Here is a 25,082-nt window from a genome sequence, read left to right as displayed (position 1 = left end):
GTGGAAGTAAGGCCATTCGGGCCATCAAGGCCATTCGGCCCATCAAGTCCACTCTGCCATTCAATCATGGCTGATGGGCCTCTCAATGGCACTTACCCGCACTCTCCCTGTATCCCTTCATTCCTTGCAAGAAAGTCAAGTAGCTGGGTGGACCCAAGATCAATTTTTTTAAAAAGATGAGACTGCCCATAGACATAGGAGCAGAATTAGGCCTTTCTGCCCATTGAGTCTACTCTACCATTTGATCATGGACAAATGTTTCTTAACCCCATTCTCCTGTCTTCAATCCTTGACCCCCTTACTAATCAAGAACCCAAACTATCTCTGTCTTAAACACACTCAATAGCTTGGCCTCCACAGCCCTCTGTGGCAAACAGTTCCACAGATTCACCATCCTATGGCTGAAGAGATTTCTCCTTATCTCAGTTTGGTCACAAAAGGGAATCATGGAATCCCTCCGGTGTGGATATAGGCTATTTGGCCCATCAAGCCCACACCGACACTCTGAAGCGCATCCCAACCAAACCCTCCTCTGCCTGTGTTTCCCATGGCTAACCTACCTAGCCTGCACATCCCTGGGCAATTTGGCACAGCCAATCCACCCTGACGTGCACATCTTTGGACTGTGGGAATAAACTGGAGCACCCGGAGGAAACCCACGCAGACATAGGCAGAATAGGCAAACTCTACACAGACAGTCGCCCGAGGCAGGAATCAAACTCGGGTCCCTGGCGCTGTGAGGTAGCAGAGCTAACCACTGAGCCACTGTGCCGTGCCCTAAGTTTGGGGTGAGTGAGGTTGCCTCGTCCTGAGAGTTTTGCAAGAAAACAGAAGCAAACTGAGGCAAGTTCTCTTTCTCCAACGCAGGTAATTGGTTCGAGGAGCCCGGTGCAACCACTGTGTCTGTTGCTTGCTCTCACTGTTTGCATGGGAACATCAGAGGCACGAATCGAGGAGACTTTATGTGGAGCTGAACTCGTGGACGCGCTGCAGTTCATCTGTGCAGAGAGGGGCTTCTATTTTGGTGAGAACAGCCATTTGTGTGACTTTAAAAACCACAACCTGTGGACACACCATACATGACGGTCTCAAAGCACCAATACAACACAGATAGACAGAGAGTGATGAATCGCTGAAATCCCCTGCACAGGGAGTAGGTGTAAGCTTGAGGCGAATATTGATGGATGTCCAGCTATGAATTACATCAAAGGAAATGGGAATAGTGTGGAAGCATGGAGTTGAGGGAGATGGAAAATGATACACTCAAGGAGCTGACTTATCTTCTGTTTCTGTGTGCCCATGCACATTTCCCAATCTTTTCCAATGTTGTTTGAATCCCTTGTCCAGATGGCTTGCAGTCAAGTCAATCGATTTATAATTCAGTCATGGATGGCGTCAATATTTATAAGTGAGCCATGGATGGGATCAATATTTCTTGAAACTCACCCCCTATGAGGTGCCAGGAACACCCAGAAGCTTGACCCTTTCCTCACCCCATGTTTCCTGGGAGGCTATTGTAAACAATTCTTGGTGGCCCTTTCGCGATAGGGTTTCAATTCTGGGAGTGATTGAGTACCAATTCAGGGTTGGAGTATTTCAGAATCGGGATATTTCAAAGTTGGAATATTTTAGAGCTAGGGTGTTTTGGGGTTGGGGTGTTTCAGGGTTGGGGTATTTCAGGGTTGGGGTATTTCAGTGCTGGGGTTTTTTTGGGTATTGGTATTTTAGGATTTGGGTGTTTCAGGGTTGAGTGTTTTGGGGCTGGGGCTGGGGCTGTGTCAGGGTGGGGGCATTTCAGTATTGGGGTGTTTCAGGGTTGAGGTGTTTCAGGGTTGAGATGTTTCAGGGTTGAGATGTTTCAGGATTGGATGTAACAGGGTTGGGCATGTTTCAGATTTGGGGTGTTTCAGATTTGGGGTGTTTCAGGGTGGGAGTATTCTCGGTTGGGGATGTTTCAGTATTGGGGTATTTCGGGGTTGAGATGTTTCAGGGTTGGGGTACCTGGTGTACAGCTCCACTGGTGCCACCCATTCATTCTCCTGGTGACTGACCACTGTTGCTGGAGAACAGATGGGTTTCCTTTGCATAGCATCTCAGCAATTCCTTGAGAGGCCCCAAAGTATTTTGCAGCAAGTGCATGTCAGTCAGGGCTACAACACAGGCAAATCATGAACAGCACAATTCCACAAACAGCAATGCAATAATGGCCACGCCACTCTCTCCATTGATGCTGTGTGAAGGATAAATATTGGCCAGGCTACTTGGCAGAACTCTGCATTAAGTTGGTATATTTACATGTAAGTTGAGTTATATTTGCACTTCGGTTCAGTTATATTTACTGTCCATGACATGTCACCAGTGTGGGGACTGGAAGTGCTGACTCGATGTATTTAGCCTGCAGAGTGATCGATGGGGCATGTTTAGTTGGCTGCATCAATACCTCAGAGGATTAATGAACCTCTTGGAAAATGAGCTAACAGTTTAATCAAAACACTATCAGTTCACAAGGCTTTGCACGATGGAGGATCTCACCTACGTTCTCCAGGTTTTTGCTTTTACTTGAAGAAAATTGAAAAATCTATTGTATTAGATAAATATTTATAAGAAATTGGAATAGCTTAGACCATATAGGGTGCTTCACACTGCAGCCTCACAGTGCCTGGGACCTGGGCTTGATTCTACCCTCAGGTGGCTGTTTGTTTGGAGGTTGCGCATTTTCCCCGTGTCTGTGTGGGTTTCCTCCGGGTGCTCCAGTTTCCTCCCACAGTCCAAAGATGTGCAGGTTAGGGTGAATTGGCCGTGCTACATTGCCCAGGGATGTACAGGCTAGGTGAGTTATCTATGAGATATTCAGGGTTGGGGGGTGAGAGATGGGTCTGGCTGGGATGCTCTTTGGAGGGGCAGTATGGACTTGATGGGCCAAATGGCCTGCATCTGCACTGTAGGGTTTCTCTGATTCATTTGGTTCCTCAAGCCTGCTCCACCATTCAATTGGATCATGGTTATCTGCATCAATCTACCTTATCACCCTCACAGAATTTAAAATCAAGGCATGGGCAGCACGGTGGCACAGTGGTTAGCACCGCTGCCTCACAACGCCAGAGACCTGGGTTCAATTCCCACCTCAGGCAACTGACTGTGTGGAGTTTGCACATTCTCCCTGTGCCTGAGTGGGTTAGGTGAATTGGCCATGCTAAATTGCTCGTTGTGTTAGGTAAAGGGGTAAATGTAGAGGAATGGGTCTGGGTGGGTTGTGCTTCGGCAGGTTGGTGTGGACTTGTTGGGCCGAAGGGCCTGTTTCCACACTGTAAGGAAGCTAAAATATGAAACTGACACTTTGCACAGCAGTGCTTAGGGATTGCTAAAGTGGGGGAAGATGGTGAGTTAGTAATCTCAAAAGCCAACTGATTGCTTCATGGAAGATGGAGCTTCAAATAGTCAGACAGCACAGAAACTGACCCTTCGGCCCAACCAGTCCATGCCGACCATAATCCTAAACTAGTCCCACCTGCCTGCTCCAGGCCCATATCCCTCCAAATATTTCCTATTCATGTACTTATCTAAGTATCTTTTGAACATTGTATCTGCACCTGCATCCACCACTTCCTCAGAAAGGTCATTCCACACACAAACTATTCTGTGCAAAAAAGAAATTTCTCCTCATGTCTTTTTAAAATCTCTCTTCTCTCACTTTAAAAATATGCCTCTAGTCTTGAAATCCCCCCACCCTAAGGAAAGGACACCTACCATTCACCTTATCTATACCACTCTTGGTTTGATAAACCTCTATAAGGTCATCCTCAGCCTCAAGTGCTCTAATGGAAAAAGTCCCAGTCAATCCAGCCTCTCCTTATATCTCAAACCCTCGATTCCTGGCAGCATCCTGGTAAATCTTTTCTGAATCCTCTCCACCTTCATAATATCGTTCCTGTGACAGTACTCCAGGAGAGACATCACCAACGTCCTAAACAACCTCAACATAAAGTCCCAACTCCTGTACTCAAAGGTCTGAGCAATGAAGGCAAGTGTGCTCAATATCTTCTTAACCACCCTGTCGACTTATGGTACAAACTTCAAAAAATTATGTACCTGAATCCCAAGTGTCCCTCTGTTCCACAACATTACTTAGGCCCCTAACATTAATTGTATAATTCTTGTCCTTGCTAGTTTTACTAAAATGGAATACCTGGTACTTATGGGAGAAAGTGAGGACTGCAGATGCTGGAGACCAGAGTTGAAAAATGTGGTGCTGGAAAAACACAGCAGGTCAGGCAGCATCGGAAGAGCAGGAGAATCGACGTTTCGGGCATAAGCCCTTCTTCAGGAAAATCCTGAAGGAGGGCTTATGCCTGAAACGTCGCTTCTCCTGCTCCTCGGATGCTGCCTGGCCTGCTGCATTTTTCTAGCACCACATTTTTCATACTTGGCATTTATCCAAATTAAACTCCATCTGCCACTCCTCAACCCATTGGCCGAATTGATCAAGATCCCTTTGTAATCTTCTTCACCAATTTTGGTGTCATCCACAAACTTATTCACCATACCTCCCATACTTTCATCTAAATCATTTATATGAATGACAAACACCATTGGTCACAGGCCTCCAGCAACCCTCCACCATCACTCTCTGTCTCCTGCCATTCAGCCACTTGGCAAGCTCACCCTGAATCCCACGTGATCTCACTTTACTAATTAGTCCTCTAATTAATTTAGTTTAATGTAATTAGTTTACTAAGTAATCCCAGTGTTTGAATTCAATTTATAATACAGTCTCAAATAGGGCTCTTGTATTACTGGAAGTGTCCCTACCTCTGTAAGGAGGACCTGGTTCAAGTCGCGACTGCTCCAGAAGTGAATAATAGCCTCTCTAAACAGGTTGGTTAGAAAATATTAATCATCTCAGTGACAATAGACAACAGACAATAGGTGCAGGAGTAGGCCGTTCTGCCCTTCAAGCCTGCACCACCATTCAATATGATCATGGCTGATCGTCCTCAATCAGTATCCTGTTCCTGCCTTATCTCCATAACCCTTGATTCCACTATCCTTGAGAGCTCTATCCAACTCTTAAACGAATCCAGAGACTGGGCCTCCACTGCCTTCTGGGGCAGAGCATTCCACACACCCACCACTCTCTGGGTGAAGAGGTTTCTCCTCATCTCTGTCCTAAATAGCCTACCCCTTATTTTTAAGCTGTGTCCTCTGGTTCGGGACTCACCCGTCAGCAGAAACACGTTTCCTGCCTCCAGAGTGTCCAATCCTTTGATAATCTTATATATCTCAATCAGATCCCCTCTCAGTCTTCTAAACTCAAGGGTATATAAGCCCAGTCGCTCCAGTCTTTCAGTGTAAGGTAGTCCTGCCATTCCAAGAATTGACCTCATGAACCTACACTGCACTCCCTCAATAGCTTCAATGTCTTTCCTCAAATTTGGAGATCAGAATTGCACACAATATTCCAGGTGCGGTCTCACCTGGGTCCTGTACATCTGCAGAACAACCTCTTTGCTTCTCTACTCAATCCCTCTTGTTATGAAGCTGAAAATGTGTTGCTGGAAAAGCGCAGCAGGTCAGCCAGCATCCAAGGAACAGGAGAATCGACGTTTCGGGCATAAGCCCTTCTTCAGGAACTTTCCCCTCTTGTTATGAAGGCCAGCATGCTATTAGCCTTCTTCACTACCTGCTGTACCTGCATGCTTACCTTCATTGACTGGTGTACAAGAACACCCAGATCTCTTTGTACTGACCCTTTACCTAACTTGACTCCTTTTAGGTAGTAATCTGTGTTCCTGTTCTTGCCACCAAAGTGGATAACCATACATTTATCCACATTAAACTGCATTTACCATGCATCTGTCCACTTACCTAACCTGTCCAGGTCACCCTGTAATCTCCTAACATCCTCTTCACATTTCACCTTGCCACCCAACTTAGTATCATCAGCAAATTTGCTAATGTTACTATTAATACCATCTTCTATATCATTAACATATATAGTAAAAAGCTGCGGTCCCAGCACTGATCCCTGCGGTACCCCACTGGTCACCACCTGCCATTCTGAAAGAGAGTCGTTTATCACTACTCTTTGTTTCCTATCAGCCAACTAATTTTCAATCCAAGTCAGTACTTTGCCCCCAATACCATGCGCCCTAATTTTGCTCACTAACCTCCTATGTGGGACTTTATTAAGGGCTTTCTGAAAGTCCAGGTACACTACATCTACTGGATCTCCCTCGTCCATCTTCAGAGTTACATCCTCAAAAAATTCCAGAAGATTAGTCAAGCATGGTTTCCCCTTCATAAATCCATGCTGACTCTGACCTATCATGTTACTGCTATCCAGATGTAATTTCATCTTTTATAATTGACTCCAGCATCTTTCCCACCACTGAGGGCAGACTAACTGGTCTATAATTTCCTGCTTTCTCTCTCGCTCCTTTCTTTAAAAATGGTACAACATTAGCCACCCTCCAATCCACAGGAACTGATCCTGAATCTATCGAACTCTGGAAAATATTCACCAACGCATCCACGATTTCTCGAGCCACCTCCTTCAGTACCCTGAGGTGTAGACCATCAGGCCCCGGGAACTTATCAACCTTCAGATCTAACAGTCTCTCCAACACCAATTCCTGGCAAATATAAATTCCCTTCAGTTCAGGTCCTTCAGCCACTGTTACCTCAGGGAGATTGCTTATGTCTTCCCCAGTGAACACAGATCTGAAGTACCAATTCAACTCTTCTGCCATTTCTTTGTTCCCTGTAATATATTCCCCTGTTTCTGTCTTCAAGGGCTCAATTTTAGTCTTAACCATTTTTTCCCTTTCACATACCTAAAAAAGCTTTTACTATCCTCCTTTATATTTTTGGCCAGTTTACTTTCGTACCTCATTTTTTCTCTGCGTATTTCCTTCTTAGTAATCCTCTGTTGTTCTTTAAAAGCTTCCCAGTCCTCTGTTTTCCCACTCATCTTTGCTATGTTATACTTTTTCTCTTTTGACTTTATATGTTTCTTAACTTCCCTCATCAGCCACGGCCTGATCTCCTCATAGGATCTTTCTTCCTTTTTGGAATGAACTGATCCTGCATCTTCTTCATTATACACAGAAATATCTGCCATTGTTCCTCCACTGTCATCCCTGCTAAGGTATTGCACCATTGAACTTTGGCCAGCTCCTCCCTCATAGCTCCATAGTTCCCTTTATTCAACTGAAATATTGTCACTACCGATTGTACCCTCTCCCTTTCAAATTGCAGATCGAAGCTTATTGTATTATGGTCACTACTTCCCAATGGCTCCTTCACTTCGAGGTCCCTGATCAATTCTGGTTTGTTACACAATACCAGATCCAGAATTGCCTTCTCCCTGGTCGGCTCCAGCACCAGCTGCTCTAAGAATCCATCTCTGAGGCACTCCACAAAGTCTCTTTCTTGAGGTCCAATACCATCCTGATTCTCCCAGTCTACCTGCATGTTGAAATCCCCCATAACAACTGTAGTAACATCTTTGCGACAGGCCAATTTCAGCTCCTTATTCAACTTAACACCCTACATCCATACTACTGTTTGGGGGCCTGTAGATAACTCCCAAGAGGGTCTTTCTACCCTTAGAATTTCTCAGCTCTATCCATACTGACTCTACATCCCCTGATTCTAAGTCTCCTCGCGCAAGGGACTGAATATCATCCCTTACCAACAGGGCCACCCCACCCCCTCTGCCCATCAGTCTGTCTTGAATATTCATTTCCCAGGCCCTGTCCACTTGAAGCCACGTCTCAGTTATCTCCACAATATCGTAGCTGCCAATTTCCAAAAGAGCCTCAAGCTCATCCATCTTTTTTCTAATACTTCGTGCATTCATATATAGTATTTTTAATTTGTTACTGCCCTCACCCTTCCTATCAACCCCTATTTCACTCAACCTTATGGCATGATCCCTTTTTGAGTTTTCTGCTTCATTGATATCGTTGTCTTTCTTGACTTCCCTTGTTCTAACTTTCCCTTCAATTTCCTTCTTAAACTTCCAGTTTGTCCCCTCCCCCTGCTATTTAGTTTAAACGCAGCCAAAAGACTAGCAGCAGTTGTTACACAGCCTGGTCTGGTTCACTGATGTTCTTTTGGGAAGGAGATTTGCTGTGCTAACCTCACCTGACCCTGTTTGTGATTCCAGACCCACAGCCATGTGGTTGACTCCTAATGGCTCCCTAAAATAGTCCAGCAAGCCACTCAGCTCAGGGGTAATTAGGGTTTGACAACAAATGTTAGATTCAGTAGCGATGCCTGCATTGCAAAGGTTGAGAATATGACTAATTCACGGAACCATACATTCCGAAGAGTGTCAAAGCCTTTGAGACCGTTAGAGATTTAGAGTCAGAGTTAAACAGCATAGAAACAGGCTATTCATCCCATCACATCAATGCTGACCAAACTACACATTGCTTTTGATCCCAAGACAGAGACGAGGAATACTGTGCTGAATAACTGACCTCCTGACTCTGCAAAATCTGTCCAAGAAACAAGTCAGGAGTGTGATGGAATACTCCCCACTTGCCTGGATGGATGCAGCCCCAACAACACTCAAGAACCTTGACACCATCCAGGACAAAGCAGCCGCTTAATTGGCACCACCCCCAGAAGTATCCATTCCCTCCACCAGTGACGCTCAGCAGCAGCAGTGTGGATTATCTACAAAATGCACTGCTGAAATTCACCAAACACCCTCAGACAGCACCTTCTGAAGCAACGACCACTTCCATCTAGAAGGACAAGAGCAGCAGATGCATGGGAACACCACCCCTTGCAAGATGCCCCCAAGTCCCTCACCATCCTGACTTGGAAATATATCACCGTTCCTTCAGTGTCACTAGATCAAAATCCTAGAATTCTCTCCCCAAAGGGCATTGTGGGTCTACCCACAGCACATGGACTGCAGTGGTTCAAGAAGGCAGCTCACCCCCACCTTCTCAAGGGGCAACTAGGGATGGGTTATAAATACTGGGCCCACATCTCATGAATGAATTTAAAAATCTGCATTTGGACCATGGCCTGCTATGTCAGATGTTTCTTAAATGTTGTGAGTGTACCTGCCTCCATCAACATCTCAGGCTTTTGCTCAAGTAGTCAGAGGTGGAAGGTGCAGTTGTGTGGAGAGATGTAACTAACTGAGGTTGTCCACCTCAGAGCAGGATAGATTTGATTGACGTATTCACCATCACACATGCTTTGGTAAATAGAGTAACTGGCTGGAGGATCTGTGACCTAGGGATACAATTTAAATAGCTGGAAACAGAATCAGATACTCCTTCAGGAAATTGTGAAGTGAACTTTTACAATCCAGTGTGGTATGTTTAGATTGAGTTACTCTACGTCTTGCTTATCTCAGAGTAAATTTCTCAGTTAATTTGAAACATCGTGAGAACATTACAGAACTGTCATGATGCATGCCATCATAGCGAGGGGGAGCCACATGTCCAGCCCACCTTCCAAACTTCCTCTCAGAGTCAAGAGGTAATTACTTCACTCAGCCATAGACTAAAGCAATCAACCTCTGTAAAAGGATCAGTGAGCAGATAAGCTTAATCAAATACTAAATAATGTGCACTGGTTGAAATGGTGATTGAAGGAGATTCAATATTATCTTTCAACATGGGATTTAGTTAAGTACTTTGTTGGACAAGATGTAGTGCTCAGACAAAAATTATAGGGATGGGAGATATTTCAATATGCAGACACAACAACAATGGACTGAATGGCCTGCTCTTTGAAATTATTCTATATTCCCAACTACAAAATCTATTATGATGAAATCTATTTGTAATAATTCTATAATATTAATGTACTTCTGAGAGTATTTAATGGGACATTGTGGAGAGAGATTTACTCTGTATCTAACCCCATGCTGTGCTTGTTCTGGGAGTGTTTGATTGGGACAATCCAGAGGAAGCTGTACTTCCAGTTTAAAAGTGTAGAGAGAGCTTTACTCTGTATCTAACACTATGCTGTACCTTTCCTGGGAGTGTTTGATGGGGATAGTGTAAAAGGAGCTTTACTCTTCATCTAACCCTATGCTATACCTGTAGTGGGAGCGTTTGATGGGTCATTGCAGAGAAAGCTTTACTTTCAGTTTAAACATGTAGCAGGAGCTTTACTCTGTATCTAACCCTGTGCTGTCTCTGTGCTGGGAGTGTTTGATGGGGGACAGTGTAAAGGGAGCTTTACTCAGTATCTAACCCCATGCTCTCCCTGTCAGGGGAGTTTTTGATGGGGAGACAGTGTAGAGGCAGCTTTACTCTGTGTCAAACTCTGTGCTATTCCTGTCCAGGGAGTGTTTGACGGAGGACAGTGTAGAGAGAGCTTTACTCTGCATCTAACCACGTGCTGTCCCTGTCAGGGGAGTGTTTGATGGGGGACAGTGTAGAGAGGGCTTTACTCTGTATCTCACCCCGTGCTGTCCCTGTCCTGGGAATGTTTGATGGGGGACAGCGTAGAGAGGGCTTTACTCTGTATCTCACCCCGTGCTGTCCCTGTCCTGGGAGTGTTTGATGGGGGACAGTGTAGAGGGAGCTTTACTCTGTCTCTAATCCTATGCTGTCCTCGTCCTGGGAGCGGTTGATGGGGAGTCCTGCTGCCCAGCATGTAGAACATTTTCCTGTTACCAGTAATGAAAATTATCGGAGCAGAAAATAAAGCAGAGAACTCAAGTGAAGTGCAAGGTAGGTGGACTGAAGCAACTGGTCTGAGTGATCAACCATTAGACTCCCCCACATTTAATGGCTGCACTTTTCTGGTTCCTAGTCAGCAAAATGGTGGGTCGTCGGAACAGACAGAACCGAGGCATTGTGGAGCAGTGCTGCTTTCGTAGCTGTGACCTTCTGATCTTGGAGACGTACTGTGCCATACCACCCGAAACAGCCAGATCCACGCCTTCTACAGCTCCACAGAGGACCATGCTACATAGGGTGAGTGCCACTGAGAAATAACGGTACACCTTCCTCGTACTTTAGTCCAGTTTTTCTCATCCAGCCCCAGTAGGAAGAGCTAATGCATTACCTCTCAGAACCTCAAAGCAACCCAAATGCTTTAGAGTACATTTTCAAGTGTAGTCAATTTATAATTCCTTCATGCGATTTGAGTGCCATTGGGAAAATTATATTTTTTCTTATTAGATTCCCCTACAGTGTGGAAACAGGCCCTTCAGCCCAACAAGTCCACACCGACCCGCCAAAGAGTAACCCATCCAGACCCATTCCCCTACATTTACCCCTGACTAATTGCACCTAACGCCATGGGCAATTTATCATCGCCAATTTCACCCTGACCTGCACATCTTTTGGGTTGTGGGAGGAAACCAGAGCACCCGGAGGAAACCCACACAGACACAGGGAGAACGTGCAAACTCCACACAGACAGTCACCCAAGGGAGGAATCAAACCTGGGTCCCTGGTGCTGTGAGGCAGCAGTGCTAACCACTGAGCCACCATGCTGCCCATGGCAGTTCTTTGAGTGCAACTTTTCTGTGGCTCCCTTTCCATGTTGATTTAGTCGGTCGATGCTGCCTGACCTGCTGTGCTTTTCCAGCACCACTCTAATCTAGACTATTGGGTAATTTCAGCCACCTCCAAACGGACCCCACCACCAGGGATATATTTCCCTCCCCTCCCCTATCAGCTTTCCGAAAAGACCACTCCCTCCGTGACTCCCTCGTCAGGTCCACACCCCCCACCAACCCAACCTCCACTCCCGGCACCTTCCCCTGCAACTGCAAGAAATGCAAAACTTGCGCCCACACCTCCCCCCTCACTTCCCTCCAAGGACCCAAGGGATCCTTCCATATCCACCACAAATTCACCTGCACCTCTACACACATCATTTATTGCATCCGCTGCACCCGATGTGGCCTCCTCTATATTGGGGAGACAGGCCGCCTACTTGCGGAACGTTTCAGAGAACACCTCTGGGACACCCGGACTAACCAACCCAACCACCCCGTGGCTGAACACTTTAACTCCCCCTCCCACTCCACCAAGGACATGCAGGTCCTTGGACTCCTCCATCGCCAGACCATAGCAACATGACGGTTGGAGGAAGAGCGCCTCATCTTCCGCCTAGGAACCCTCCAACCACAAGGGATGAACTCAGATTTCTCCAGTTTCCTCATTTCCCCTCCCCCACCTTGTCTCAGTCAAATCCCTCGAACTCAGCACCACCTTCCTAACCTGCAATCTTCTTCCTGACCTCTCCCCCCCCATCCCCACTCAGGCCTATCACCCTCACCTTGACCTCCTTCCACCTATCGCATTCCCAATGCCCCTCCCCCAAGTCCCTCCTCCCTACCTTTTATCTTAGCCTGCTTGGCACACCCTCCTCATTCCTGAAGAAGGGCTCATGCCCGAAACGTCGATTCTCCTGCTCCTTGGATGCTGCCTGACCCGCTGCGCTTTTCCAGCAACACATTTTCAGCTCTGATCTCCAGCATCTGCAGTCCTCACTTTCTCCTATTGGGTAATTACATCAGTTAGTGATATTGCGTTCAGTATTTGAGTTGCTATGATGTTTGGGAAACACCCCGAAGCAGAATTAGAAGAATTCATCAATATCTTCAACAATTATCAACCCTCCCTTAAACTTAAAGTCACAGCACACATGGAAGATGTTAACTTCCTAGGTACCACTGTATTGAAATTGACACTGGACAAAAGGAGTATGTTAGCAAAACAACTGGTACACACTCCTCCACACAAAATATCAGCACCCTAAAAATGTCTTCCACAGAATGATGAGATCTCAGTTAGTGTGCTTGCTGCACATATGCATGAAGTGAGGATATTTTAACCAGGCAGAGACTACATTTTTACTGCATCTCAGATCTCAATCGCAGATTTAAACTTAACAATTGACAATGTTCATTGCAATAGCGTCTGCTACATCCTTCCAGCTCAAAGGTGTTTGTATTTAGGTGGCACAGTGGCTCAGTGGTTAACATTACTGCCTCACAGTGCCAGGGACCCGGGTTTGATTCCAGCCTCGGGCGACTTGTCTATGTGGAGTTTGCACATTCTCCTCGTGTCTGCGTGGATTACATCTGGATACTCCAGTTTCCTCCCACAGTCCAAAGATATGTAGTTTAGAGTGGATTGGGCATGGGAAATTGCCCATTGTGTGTAGGTTAAGTGAGTTCACCATGGAAAATACAGGGGCAGAGTAGGGCGGTGGATCTGGGTTGGATGATGTTCAGAAGGTCAGTGTGGACTCAATGGGTTGAATGGCCTCCTTCCACAGTGAAGGGATTCAGTGATTTCTAAATTGTCTATTATATCCAGGAATGTGCACAGTAGGTGGATTGGCCATGGTAAATACAAGGTTACGGAAATAGGGTAGGGGGCTGAGTCTGGATGGGATGATCTATGGAGGGTTGGCACAGACTCAGTGGACTGAATGGTCTCTTTCTGCCCTGTCACTCCCAATCGCTTGTGTGCTTAAGGTGGAGCCTCCATGCTCAACTGCAAGAATTCAGTCCTTCAGTGATTTCAATTTTTCCCAGCTCCCTCTGGAGTGATAAATGTTCGCTGGAATGGACATCCTTCACTTTCTGATGGTTTGAGCCAGGATCCTGGCTGGGATTCCTGCATTTCCTGCCTTACCCTGGGGTAAATGAGGGTCCCCACTGTCAGGTGGAGGGGGTCTCTGTGTCTGCTTGGTTTCTGGCTGCTCTGTGGAAAAGCCAGACACTGAGTTCGGGTGAGATTCATCGAGTTGCACCTTGAGAGGCAGCAGTTTAGCGTTGAGTGGGGGCGGGATAAACGTGGGTTATTTTCTTTGGAGCTGAGATGTTGAGGAGGGAGGGATCTGACTGATATGTGCTAGATGGAGAAAGTGAGGTCTGCAGATGCTGGAGATCAGAGTCGAGAGTGTGTTGCTGGAAAAGCACAGCAGGTCAGGCAGCATCCAAGGAACAGGATGCTCTTAGCTACCTTCTCCCCAGCCCCACAACCCTCCCATTTATCTCTCCACCCCCAAGGCTCCTAGCCTCATTACTGATGAAGGGTCTGGCCCGAAACGTCGATTCCCCTGTTCCTCGGATTCTGCCTGACCTGCTGTGCTTTTCCAGCACCACTCTAATCTAGACTATAGGGTAATAACATCAGTTAGTGATATTACCTTCTGTATTTGAGTTGCTATGATGTTTGGGAAACACCCCGAAGCAGAATTAGAAGAATTCATCAATATCTTCACCAATTATCAACCCTCCCTTAAACTTAAAGTCACAACGCACATGGAAAATGTTAAACTCCTAGGTACCACTGTGTTGAAATTGACACAGGACAAAAGGAGTACGTTAGCAATCAAAAATCTGAGCAAACAACTTGTACACATTCCTCCATACAAAATATCAACTGAGATAGTGCTAGTGTCCCTACATCTGGGCCAGGAGGCCTGGATTCAAATCTGACTTGCCCCAGAGGCATGTAATAACATCTCTGAACAGATCAATCGGAAAATATCGAATGAGGGGGTATACTTTTAAAGTGAAGGGCTGGAGGATTATAGGAAAAATGTTTTTCACCCTGTGGGTGGCGGAGATATAGAATGTGCTGTCTGGGAGGGGAGGGGAAGTGAGGTAGGCACGTGGATGAGCACTTGACTATCGTAGTGTTCAAGGCCATGGGCCTAGTGTGGGAAAGTGGGATCACTTTTAGAAGTGTCAGCACAGTTCAATGAGCCAAAGGGGCTCAGCTTTATTTTAATTCCTTCATGGATATGAGCATCACTAGTTGGGCCAACATTTATTGTGTATTCCTAGTAGCCCAGAGGGTAGTTGAGAATCGACACCCATTGTCGTGGGTCTGGAATCACATGTAGGTCAGACAGGGTAAGGATTAAAGATTTCCTTCCCTAAAGGGAACCATGTGGATGTTTCCCCAACAATCATTTCATGCTCACCATTAGAATCTTGTTTCCGGATTATTAATGAACCCAAACTCCACCATCTGCCATGATGGGGTTCGAACCCAGATCCACAGGACATTACTTGGGTCTCTGGATTAATAGTACAGCCCCCTTGTTTTCCAATCAATCTGTTCAGAGATGTTATTACATGCCTCTGGAGCAGGTGAGATTTGAATCCAGACCTCCTGGCCCAGACATAGGGACTCTACCACCATGTCAGAAGAGCCCCTTTATGAGCACTTGTTAGTGACCCTTCAACTAAGGGGAATAGCTGCTTCCTATCCGCCCTGTCCATGCCCCTCATGGTCTTGTACATCTCAGTCAGGTCACTAGGCCATCGCCCAGATTTGAAGCATATCCCTAAATCTGGTGTCGGTAATGGTGTCCGATTGGATTTAGGATTGGGTTGGGAAGGAACTCTTTCACCCAGAGGGTTGTGAATCTGTGGAATTCTCTGCCCGGTGAAGCAGTTGAGGCTGGCTCGTTGAATGTTTTTTAGATAGATAGATTTTTGAACAGTAAAGGAAGTAAGGGTTATAGTCAGCGGGCGAGTAAGTGGGATTGAGTCCATGAAAAGACCAGCCATGATCTTAATAACTGGTGGAGCAGGCTAGACGGGCCAAATGGCCTACTCCTGCTCCTATTGCTTATGTTCTTATGACTCTCAATTCAGAAATAAAACTCCAAAAGACTTGAATCTTTTTTGTGGTTTCTTCTCACCTTTAAAATAGACAGTGGGGAAGCGGTCGGTTAGAAGCAATCGGGACTACCTCACCTGGACTGGAGGAACCCTGCAGCACTACCTGAGCACCACCAACCTCGCTGTCCCCCCCAGAACTGAGATCCCTGATTGGCTGGGACGGGGCAAAGACTCGCTGCGTACTGATGAGGGCACAAGGCACACGCGGTACCCGTCCCAGCAGCGGGTATGGTCCAGAACGGTACTGACACCTCCCACAGGGCAGCCCGCGCTCTCCCTCGACGTCCTGACCCATTCAAAATGAGCGAGGAGGGTCTAGCACTTGAAGTTGACTTTGAACCTTTTGAGGGAAACCTGGCCACGCGACTAGCTGAATTTCTTTTTTATTTTAAGAACGAGTGTGGGGGGAGCAGAGCAGAATTAGGAGGAGCTGAAAGGCTGGAGGATTTCCCCAACTGCAAGAACAGCAAAAACAAAACCCTCCCACACGCCAGGTGTTTTCGCTCGTGTAGAATAGGAACCTGGAGGCGGCAAGGACTCAGGATCCAAGGCCTCCCGCGCCGTTAGTAGCCTCGTTTCTCAGCTGACTGTCATTTCTGTGTCTATTCTAAAAGCTGAGGGGCTTCGTTCACAAAAGTCGCGGTAAAGCAGTCTGGGGTTGGCAGGATGAGAAATGGAGCTAACACCTCTCCCAACTGACAGAAAAGTTTGAATACACTTGCAGAGAGCAGCTTCTTCCCCGCTGTTATCCAACTTTTGAAAGGACCTCTTAGATGTTAATGTTGATCTCTCTCTGCATCTTTTCGGCAACTGTAACATTACATCCTGCACTCTGTTCTGTTCCCTCGATGCACTTGTATAGCATGATCTGCCTGTAAAGCACTCTCCCCTGTACCTCGGTACACGTGACAGTAATAAATCAAATCAATTGCTTATAACCAAAGCCAAATACAGAAAAAGGTCCAGATACAGTGTAGGACCAGAACTCTGTCCATCGAGATCAATAGCTCCATTTATCATCAGTCCATCGCCGATTGTTTCCTCAATGGTGAAATAGTGCTATCTAGTAGCTATCAGGCAATGCAACTTGAAGTGTCAACCTAATCATTGTCCTTTTAACCTTTGCCACCTCCGTTTACTTAGACGTTAGCAAAACAGCTATTCCACAATTCAGATGACTAGGACCATGGCTGCAGTCTGAGAGTCAGCTAGCTAATGAAGACTTTTCAAAGTTAGTCTTTGCTCATGGAGCTGCTGATCTGACCTAAGATTTTGCTTTGGCCTTAACACCCTGTGCCCAGGTCTTCCCTGGATAAATAAATCCCTGTGGAGATTGGGTTGAAACCATCGACAGTATCATTCCACCTCATGTCCAGTCTGCCCTCTGTATGACCTGTGTATAAACCACATCTTGAGAATTACACCTGCCCATATAACCTCATCCACTCGATAACTCACCTCTCTGTATACCACACCTCTACATTGCATAATTCCCCTTGTGGTGCAGTACCTTATACTTATGTTGCCAGTCTAGACATCCAGTGGACTGGACAAATGATCTAAAGGTATGAAGTTCAAATCCTGTAACAGCCTCTGGGTGATTTGAACCCAAACAATTTTTCTGTGTGTGGAACGAATCGCCAGAGGGAGTGATAGATGCGGATACAGTTACAACATTTAAAGTACGTTTGGATAGATATTGGAACAGGAAAGGTTTAGAGGGATATGGACCAACTGCAGGCAAATGGGATTAACCTAGTTTGGGAAACTTGGTCAGCTTGGACGAGTTGGACTAAATGGCTGTTTCCATGCTATATGACTCAAAAAGAAATTAAATATAACTCAAAAAGAAATTAAATATAATCTGGAATTAAAATTTTGATGTTGGTAATGGCATCCACTTGGATTATCCTCAAAAGCCCCAGCTGATTTACTTCAATCCCTCTGGCAGAGGAAATCTGCCATTCTTAACTGGTCTGGCCTATATGTGACTCCACACCCGCAGTGATGCCATTACTCTGAAATGCCCCATCATGCCTCAGTTGCAACCATTAGGTAACATTCCATCACCTTCAAAAGGTAGTGTCTGTGACATCCATATCCCACATTCAGGAAAGGTACATAACATGGTCCTCTGAGTGAGTATTTTTGGGAGAGAATGGGAGGAATTTGGGGAAAGGATAGGGTCGCATGATACCATTTTAATTGAGATCACGCTGAGATGCACAGGAGCCAATGTTGTATCAGGGCGTAGAGCTCCTCACTAGGACTTGGGCAGCACTGATGTAAATTGGGGCCAGTTAGCTCAACTGGCTGGATGGCTGGCTTGCAACTTGGAGGGATGCCAATAACAGGGTTTCAATTTCAGTGAGAGAGGTCATAACCTACCTTCTCCACCTCGCCTCAGTTAACCTCTCCACCAGTCCTCCCTCTCTCTCTCTCTCTAATGAGAGAGCAACCCTCTGAGTTGAGGGGAAGTATCAACATAATTACCTTAATCCTCTACGATTTGTCACATTACAGTTTCATGGGATTAAGAGACATGAGCATTGAAGGCCAACAGAAGGTCAAAGTTCATCTAATCCACTCTCTCCACTATCCTGCTCATCACATGTATGGAATCATTGATTAGTCTCTATAGATGAGGCATTAGGTGAGGAAAATGGGTCATGAGAGAGATGTTTGGGAACCTCCAACAACTTTGGGGTGGCATGGTGGCTCAGTGGTTAGCACTGCTGCCTCACAGCACCAGGGACCTGGGTTTGATTCCAGCCTCGGGTGACTGTATGTGTGGAGTTTGCACATTCTCTCAGTGTCTGTGTGGGTTTCCTCCCACAGTCCAAAGATGTGCAGGTTAGGTGGATTGGCCATGCTAAATTGTGCATAGTGTTCACAATTTAGGTTAAGTGCATTAGTCAGGGGTAAAAATAGATCAATAGGGGTCTGGGTGGGTTACTCTTTGGAGGGGCTGTGTGGAGTTGTTGGTCCGAAGGGCCTGTTTCCACACTGTAGGGATTCTATATAACTCCAAACCTCAACCGACTCTTCACAACTAATGGGAATACCTTCCCTAAGGGAACAGTGGGTGGACCTCCAGCACAGCGGTTCAAGAAGGCAGCTCACCATCACCTTCTCATGGGGCAACAAGGGATGGGCAATAAATGCTGGCTCAGCAACGACACCCATGTCCCATGAGTGAGTAACAAAAATTACGACTAACCAAAGAAATACTGATCATTGTTCAGTGCCCCTTCCGCATCAAACAATGAGTGGAATTTATATAGACCGTTCAATGCAATAAAACTCTTCCAATGTGCTCTATAGCAGGGTCATCAAACAACATTTGAGGCTGCAGTAGAGGAGGTTGGTGGACCAAAGTTTGGTCCCTGATGTAGAGTTTAAGGAGGAGAGCGAGGTTTAGGGAGGGCATTCCAGACTTAGTGCCATATTGCAGTCTCCAGCAGTGAGATGAAGGGAGTGTGTAGGAGGTGGTGTTGTGGGACAACAAAGACCCCAAAGGATTCTGCAGATGGAGGTGGGTCAGACAAAGCTGAGGAAATGGATAACTTTGAACACGAGAAGGAGGATTTCAAATCTAAATTTCAAGTAAAAAGTCAGAAGGCGTTATAGACCTTTGGGAACAGGGGATGACCAGTGAAAGAGATGTGTAAATCAGAATACAAGCTTTATAAAAATTACTGTCCTTAAAGCTTACAGGTGTGGCCTTTGTGGATTTATGAGTTAATGTACTCTCAGTGCATTGCATAATTTTGGATTATTTGTTTAAACTCTTAGCTTGTTTTGTTTTGTCAAAACTGGGCATCTTTTCAATTGGTCAATGGCCTGTAGCAAGGTGTACCAGTTCAGTCTGACTTGGGAGCTGCGCAAACACATCCACTCTCTCAGACCAGCCATATGGAAGAAACATTGTGGTTAACTCTGGCAGCTCAGTTGACTGCCACAGCCAAGATCAGCTTAACCAGGATTCCAGTCCCCTCGACTTTTCACGAGGGACTGGAATCTGAAGTATGTTGATGGGTAATCCTGAGATACCCACGGAGAGATTTTCATTGGCTCAGGTCAGCTTGTGGGACAGAAGAACCAGTGACACGAGGAGAGGCCAGATCGAAGTTGCATTTATACTGCGCTGATTGCATCTCAGGGTCAGCCAATGTGAAATGTTAGGCGAAAATGAGGACTGCAGATTCTGTAGATCAGAGTCTCATCTCAACTTGAAATGTTGGCAGCTCTCTGCATTTCAACAAAACCATTAAATTAATCTATTGAAATTCTGATTCGTCCCTAACTAGAGTATTGCACCCAGTTCTATACAGGGGGTGGGGGAGGGGTCACCTCAACCAAAGGTTCTCGAAAGAGGGAATTGCCTAGGTGGATGGTATGGTGGCTCAGTGGTTAGCACGGCTGCCTCACAGTGCCAGGGACCCAGGTTCAATTCTAGCCTCAGGCAACTGTCTGTGTGGAGTTTGCAAATTCACCCCGTGTCTGCGTGGATTTACTCCCATGGTCCAAAGATGTGCAGGTCAGGTGGACTGGCCACGCTAAATTGCCCAAGGTGTGCAGGTTAGGTGGATTAACCATGGGAAATGCAGGAATGGGGTTGGTCTAGGCGAGATGTTCATCAGCGGGATGGTGTGGACTTGATGGGTTGAATGGCCTGCTTCCACACTATAAGGATTACTTGAATTCTCAGGAAATGTTAGGAACTGTATTCGACATGGTGTAAAACTCTGCTGACCTTAGAATGTGCAAAATTCAGTGAGTGGTCTGGTCAAGAGAGCAATCCTCTGAATTTACGATTTCCCCGAGTGTGCTCGCTGCCTTCTCAAACAGCATCGTGATCATCTATTGATACTATCCCTGATCACTGGAAACCCTCTACAAAGTTTTCGGACATATACCGATAATCTCTCGACCTGGTAATAGGAGTTCCTGTTGCTATTTTCATCATGCGAGGGGATTAAACGATTGTAAATTTCTTACTTCTATTTTGTAAATATTTTTTAAAAATAAGAAATGCTTTCTATGTTTAATAAAGTTATAAAAGAAAAGTACCAAGGCAGTTGTGTTGTTTTGTATTTCTTTCCTCGGAAATGGGGCTCATTTATTCTTCTGCAAGACATACGTTGCCAAATGAACAACTAAAGGCCTGGATAAAGAGCAGCCTTATTCGCTTTTTATCTTCCCCCGAGAGATGTTATGACTCTCCTCTGCAACAGGTGGAATTTGAACCTGGGTCTCCTGGCTCAGAGATATTACCCCCATTTATCTCTCAGCCCCAACCCACAAGCCTCATTCCTGATGAAGGGCTTTTGCCCGAAATGTTGATTCTCCTGCTCCTCGGATGCTGCCTGACCTGCTGTGCTTTTCCAGCACCACACTCTCGACTCTGATCTCCAGCCATCACTTTCTCCTGGCTCAGAGGTAGGGACACTATCACTGCCCCACAAGTAGCCCTACTTAAACCCTCTGTCTGAAGCACTCGCTGCCTGATGTGAACAGGTTTAAGAGCATCTCCGGTTAAGAGCTAGAAAGAGGGCACCAGGATCTGAACCAGGAACACTGCCCCCTTTGCAATGCTGTGTCTATCTAGTTAATGGTGTGGAAGGAGGCCATTCAGCCTACTGAGTCTGCACTGAGCCTCCAAATGGCATCCCATCCAGATCCACCCCCTTAACCAACCAGTGTAATCCTACATGTCCTCACCTATAGGCTGCACACTACAGGTAATTTAGCATGGCTAATCCACCCAGCCTGCACATCTATGGATTGTGGGAGGAAACCCATGCAGACACAGGGAGAATGTGCAAACTTGACACAAACAGTCACCGGAGGGTGGAATCGAACCCAGGTCCCTGGTGCCATGAGGCAGCAGTGCTAACCCACCGTGCCACCCTGTAGAGAAGTAAACCACATTCAAGTCTGAATATGAAGAATCACTTGTCTCAACATCAAGATGTAGTTTAATGGCATGACAGCAATTGGTAAAGTTTACATTGACCAGTTTGTCATAGTTACAGAGAGTAACTATGTCTCTGTCTCCACTAGGGTCTTGTGCTCAACTCCTCATTCCCAACCCATGGACTGTGTGATATCATCAGGTTGGGCAGAGTTTAAAGCATTCAACATGAACCCTTTCAGCACCATTAGATTAGATTAGATTACTTACAATGTGGAAACAGGCCCTTCAGCCCAACAAGTCCACACCGACCCGCCGAAGCACAACCCACCCACACCCATTCCCCTACAGTTACCCCTTCGCCTAACACTACGGACAATTTAGCATGGCCAATTCACCTAACCTGCACATTTTTGGACTGTGGGAGGAAACCGGAGCACCCGAAGGAAACCCCCTTACCCTAACCCATCCAAGATTAGGCAGTCACCGAAATAATCAGGTCCTGATGACAAAGGTCACCCCTCATGAGGCTGGAGGTTAAAGCTCAGAGTTGACTGGGTGAAGATTCTGAGTAAGCCTGGGGCAGGAGCTTCTGAGATGCATTTGTCAACAAAAAGGAGAGTGAAAAGCCAATTGATTGAGAAGGTTCAACATTTGGCCTTCATTTACCTCTTGGCTCGCCTCAGGAATAGTGGTTTTTACATCAAATAAACACAGAGGAACAAACTCCACCTTTTTGTTGATATTAGATAAAAGTTGTAGAACTAATGATTTGGAAATTACAGTTCTTTCCTCTGACAGCAATGTGTCCAAAACATGAATTTAAAAATCTTGTCCATGTTTTGTAAATCCCTCCAAAGGTATACAAAGTTAAAAATCACACAACACCAGCTAGTGCTTCCATATAAACCTGTTGGACTATAACTTGGTGTTGTGTGATTTTTAACTTTGTACACCCCAGTCCAACACCAGTATCTCCAAATCATGACTTCCAAGTGTAAACCACCTTAACATCATCGTAACACCACCTTAACACCAAATTAACCTCACCTTAACACCATCTTAATCCCACTTTAAGATCATCATAACCAAAGCTTAACACCACTTCAACGTCATCATAACTCTACATTTACACCAAATTAACCCCATGTTAACACCACCTTAGTCCACCTTTAAAATCATCATAACCCCACCTTAACACCACTTTAACACAACTTTAACACCACCTCTTATAGCATTGTAACTCAACCATCACTGTCTTACAGATGACCAAAGGAGCAGAGTGGGCCATTCAGCCCCTAGAGCCTGCTCCCACGATTCAGTTAGTTACTGGTTGATCTGATTGTAACCCCCAATCTGCATTCCGACCAAGCCCTGGTTAGTTTTCATCTCCCTACTTCCACCACTTTCTCAGGAAGAGATTTCCAAAAACTCCTGACTCTCTGAAAGAAAATAAGTTCAACTATCTCTGTTTCAGAAGGGTGAGCCCTAATTTTTAAACACTTTTAGACTCCCCGATAAGAGGAAAGAGCCTCCCCACATCAACCCTGTCAAGAGTCCTCAGGATCTTCTATCTTAACTTCAAGTCACCCCCAAAAACCTCTAAATTCAAATGGAAGCATGCCCAGTCTGTCTAACTGTTTCCCATAACACAACTCACTCATTCCAGGTTTTAGCCCAATTAACCTTCGCTGAGCTGCTGCCAATGAACTTGAATACATCCTTCCTTATGTAAAGAGACGGATATTAGGTGCAGGATTCCAGGTATTCATTAGATTAGATTCCCTACAGTGTGGAAACAGGCTCTTTGGCCCAACAAGTCCACACTGACCCTCCGAAGAGTAACCCACCCAGACCCATTCCCCCTAACGAATGCACCTATCACTATGGGCAATTTAGCATGGCCAACTCATCTGACCTGCATATCTTTGGATTGTGGGAGGAAACCCAAGCAGACATGGAGAGAATGTGCAAACTCCACACAGATAATTGCCCGAGGCAGGAATCGAACCTGGGTCCCTGGCACTGTGAGGCAGCAGTGCTAACCACTGAGCCACCATGCTGCCCCAAATTCAGTCAATTCAGTATCCTGTTTAACTAAATCATGAATTCCCTCTTAGTCAATTGGTTTCCTTCCTACTCCAACAGGCTAGCTGTTGTAGATCTGTTCTGTGGAATTCCTTGCTAAATCTTTTCCTTATTTCTCAGACACCAATGCCCCTTAACTGTCAGTGTGTGCTGGTCTTTATTACACCTTCTACCCTCCCAGATATCCGTGGCTTAATGGGAACAAGTCTGGCCATGATGATGATATCCATCAACATTCACTAAGAAGAGAGGAATGGAAGAGTTAAACCAGAGAGTTGTATGTAATCCAGAATTACAGAAATCCCTGAGAGTCAAGGCAGAGACACAGCAGAGTAAGGGCAGACCCCATGGTTGCTGGAATCCGTGAAGGCAAAAACTAACTCAGGCTTGCGTCCTGAGTTAGCACAGACCTTGAAGACAGAAGTCACAGCACAAACCCTTTCTACAAACCCTTTAATATACAGCCGTGATCCTTCCATCTGCAAACTTTCTTTAAAGTTAGAGCTGCATTTTGGGCCCAATTTATTTCTTAAAGCCCTGATATGTGCTGCCATGCCAACCGCTATCCGGTATTTTGCTGCCACCATCCTCTTTCCTCAACTGGGTCTAGAGGCCCTGCCTGTTAGAACATAAAACATAGAACACACAACACAGGACACACAACACAGGACACACAACACAGGACACAGAACACAGGACACACAACACAGGACACACAACACAGGGCACAGAACACAGGACACAGGACACAGAACACACAACACAGGACACACAACACAGGGCACACAACACAGGATACACAACACAGGACACAGGACACACAACACAGGACACACAACACAGGACACACAACACAGGGCACAGAACACAGGACACAGGACACACAACACAGGACACACAACACACAACACAGGACACACAACACACAACACAGGACACACAACACAGGACACACAACACAGGACACAGAACACAGGACACACAACACACCACACAGCACACACAACACAGGACACAGAGCACACAACAGAGAACACACAGCACGGGACACACAACACAGGACACAGAACATAGGACACAGAACACACAACACAGGGTGCAGAACACAGAACACAGGACACAGAACACAGGACACATAACACAGAACACACAACACAGGACACACAACACACAACACAGAACACAGGACACACAACACAGGACACACAACACACAACACACAACACAGAACACAGAACACAGGACACAGAACACAGGACACACAACATAGAACACATAACACAGGACACACAACACAGGACACACAACACAGGACACACAACACACAACACAGAACACAGGACACACAACACAGGACACACAACACACAACACAGAACACAGGACACAGGACACAGGACATACAACACAGGACACACAACACAGAACACAC

General features: G+C 45.9%; 1 protein-coding gene across 1 annotated transcript in view; it reads left to right on the top strand.

Annotated features, from left to right (window-relative positions):
- Positions 1 to 20,629, top strand: part of LOC140489376 (uncharacterized) — a 28,239-nt gene extending 7,610 nt beyond the window's left edge. The window contains exons 2-4 of the mRNA XM_072588867.1: positions 868 to 1,024; positions 10,795 to 10,958; positions 15,678 to 20,629. Coding sequence (XP_072444968.1) covers positions 868 to 1,024; positions 10,795 to 10,958; positions 15,678 to 15,950 — 594 coding nt within the window. The 3' untranslated portion in view covers positions 15,951 to 20,629. The remainder of the gene's footprint in view (positions 1 to 867; positions 1,025 to 10,794; positions 10,959 to 15,677) is intronic.
- The last annotated feature ends 4,453 nt before the right edge of the window (positions 20,630 to 25,082 follow it).

Source organism: Chiloscyllium punctatum, chromosome 18 (genome assembly GCF_047496795.1).
Source record: "Chiloscyllium punctatum isolate Juve2018m chromosome 18, sChiPun1.3, whole genome shotgun sequence".
NCBI classification, from domain to species: Eukaryota; Metazoa; Chordata; class Chondrichthyes; order Orectolobiformes; family Hemiscylliidae; genus Chiloscyllium; species Chiloscyllium punctatum.
The sequence above is the reverse complement of the archived record's forward strand: the minus strand, read 5'-3'. Positions and strand labels throughout refer to the sequence as shown.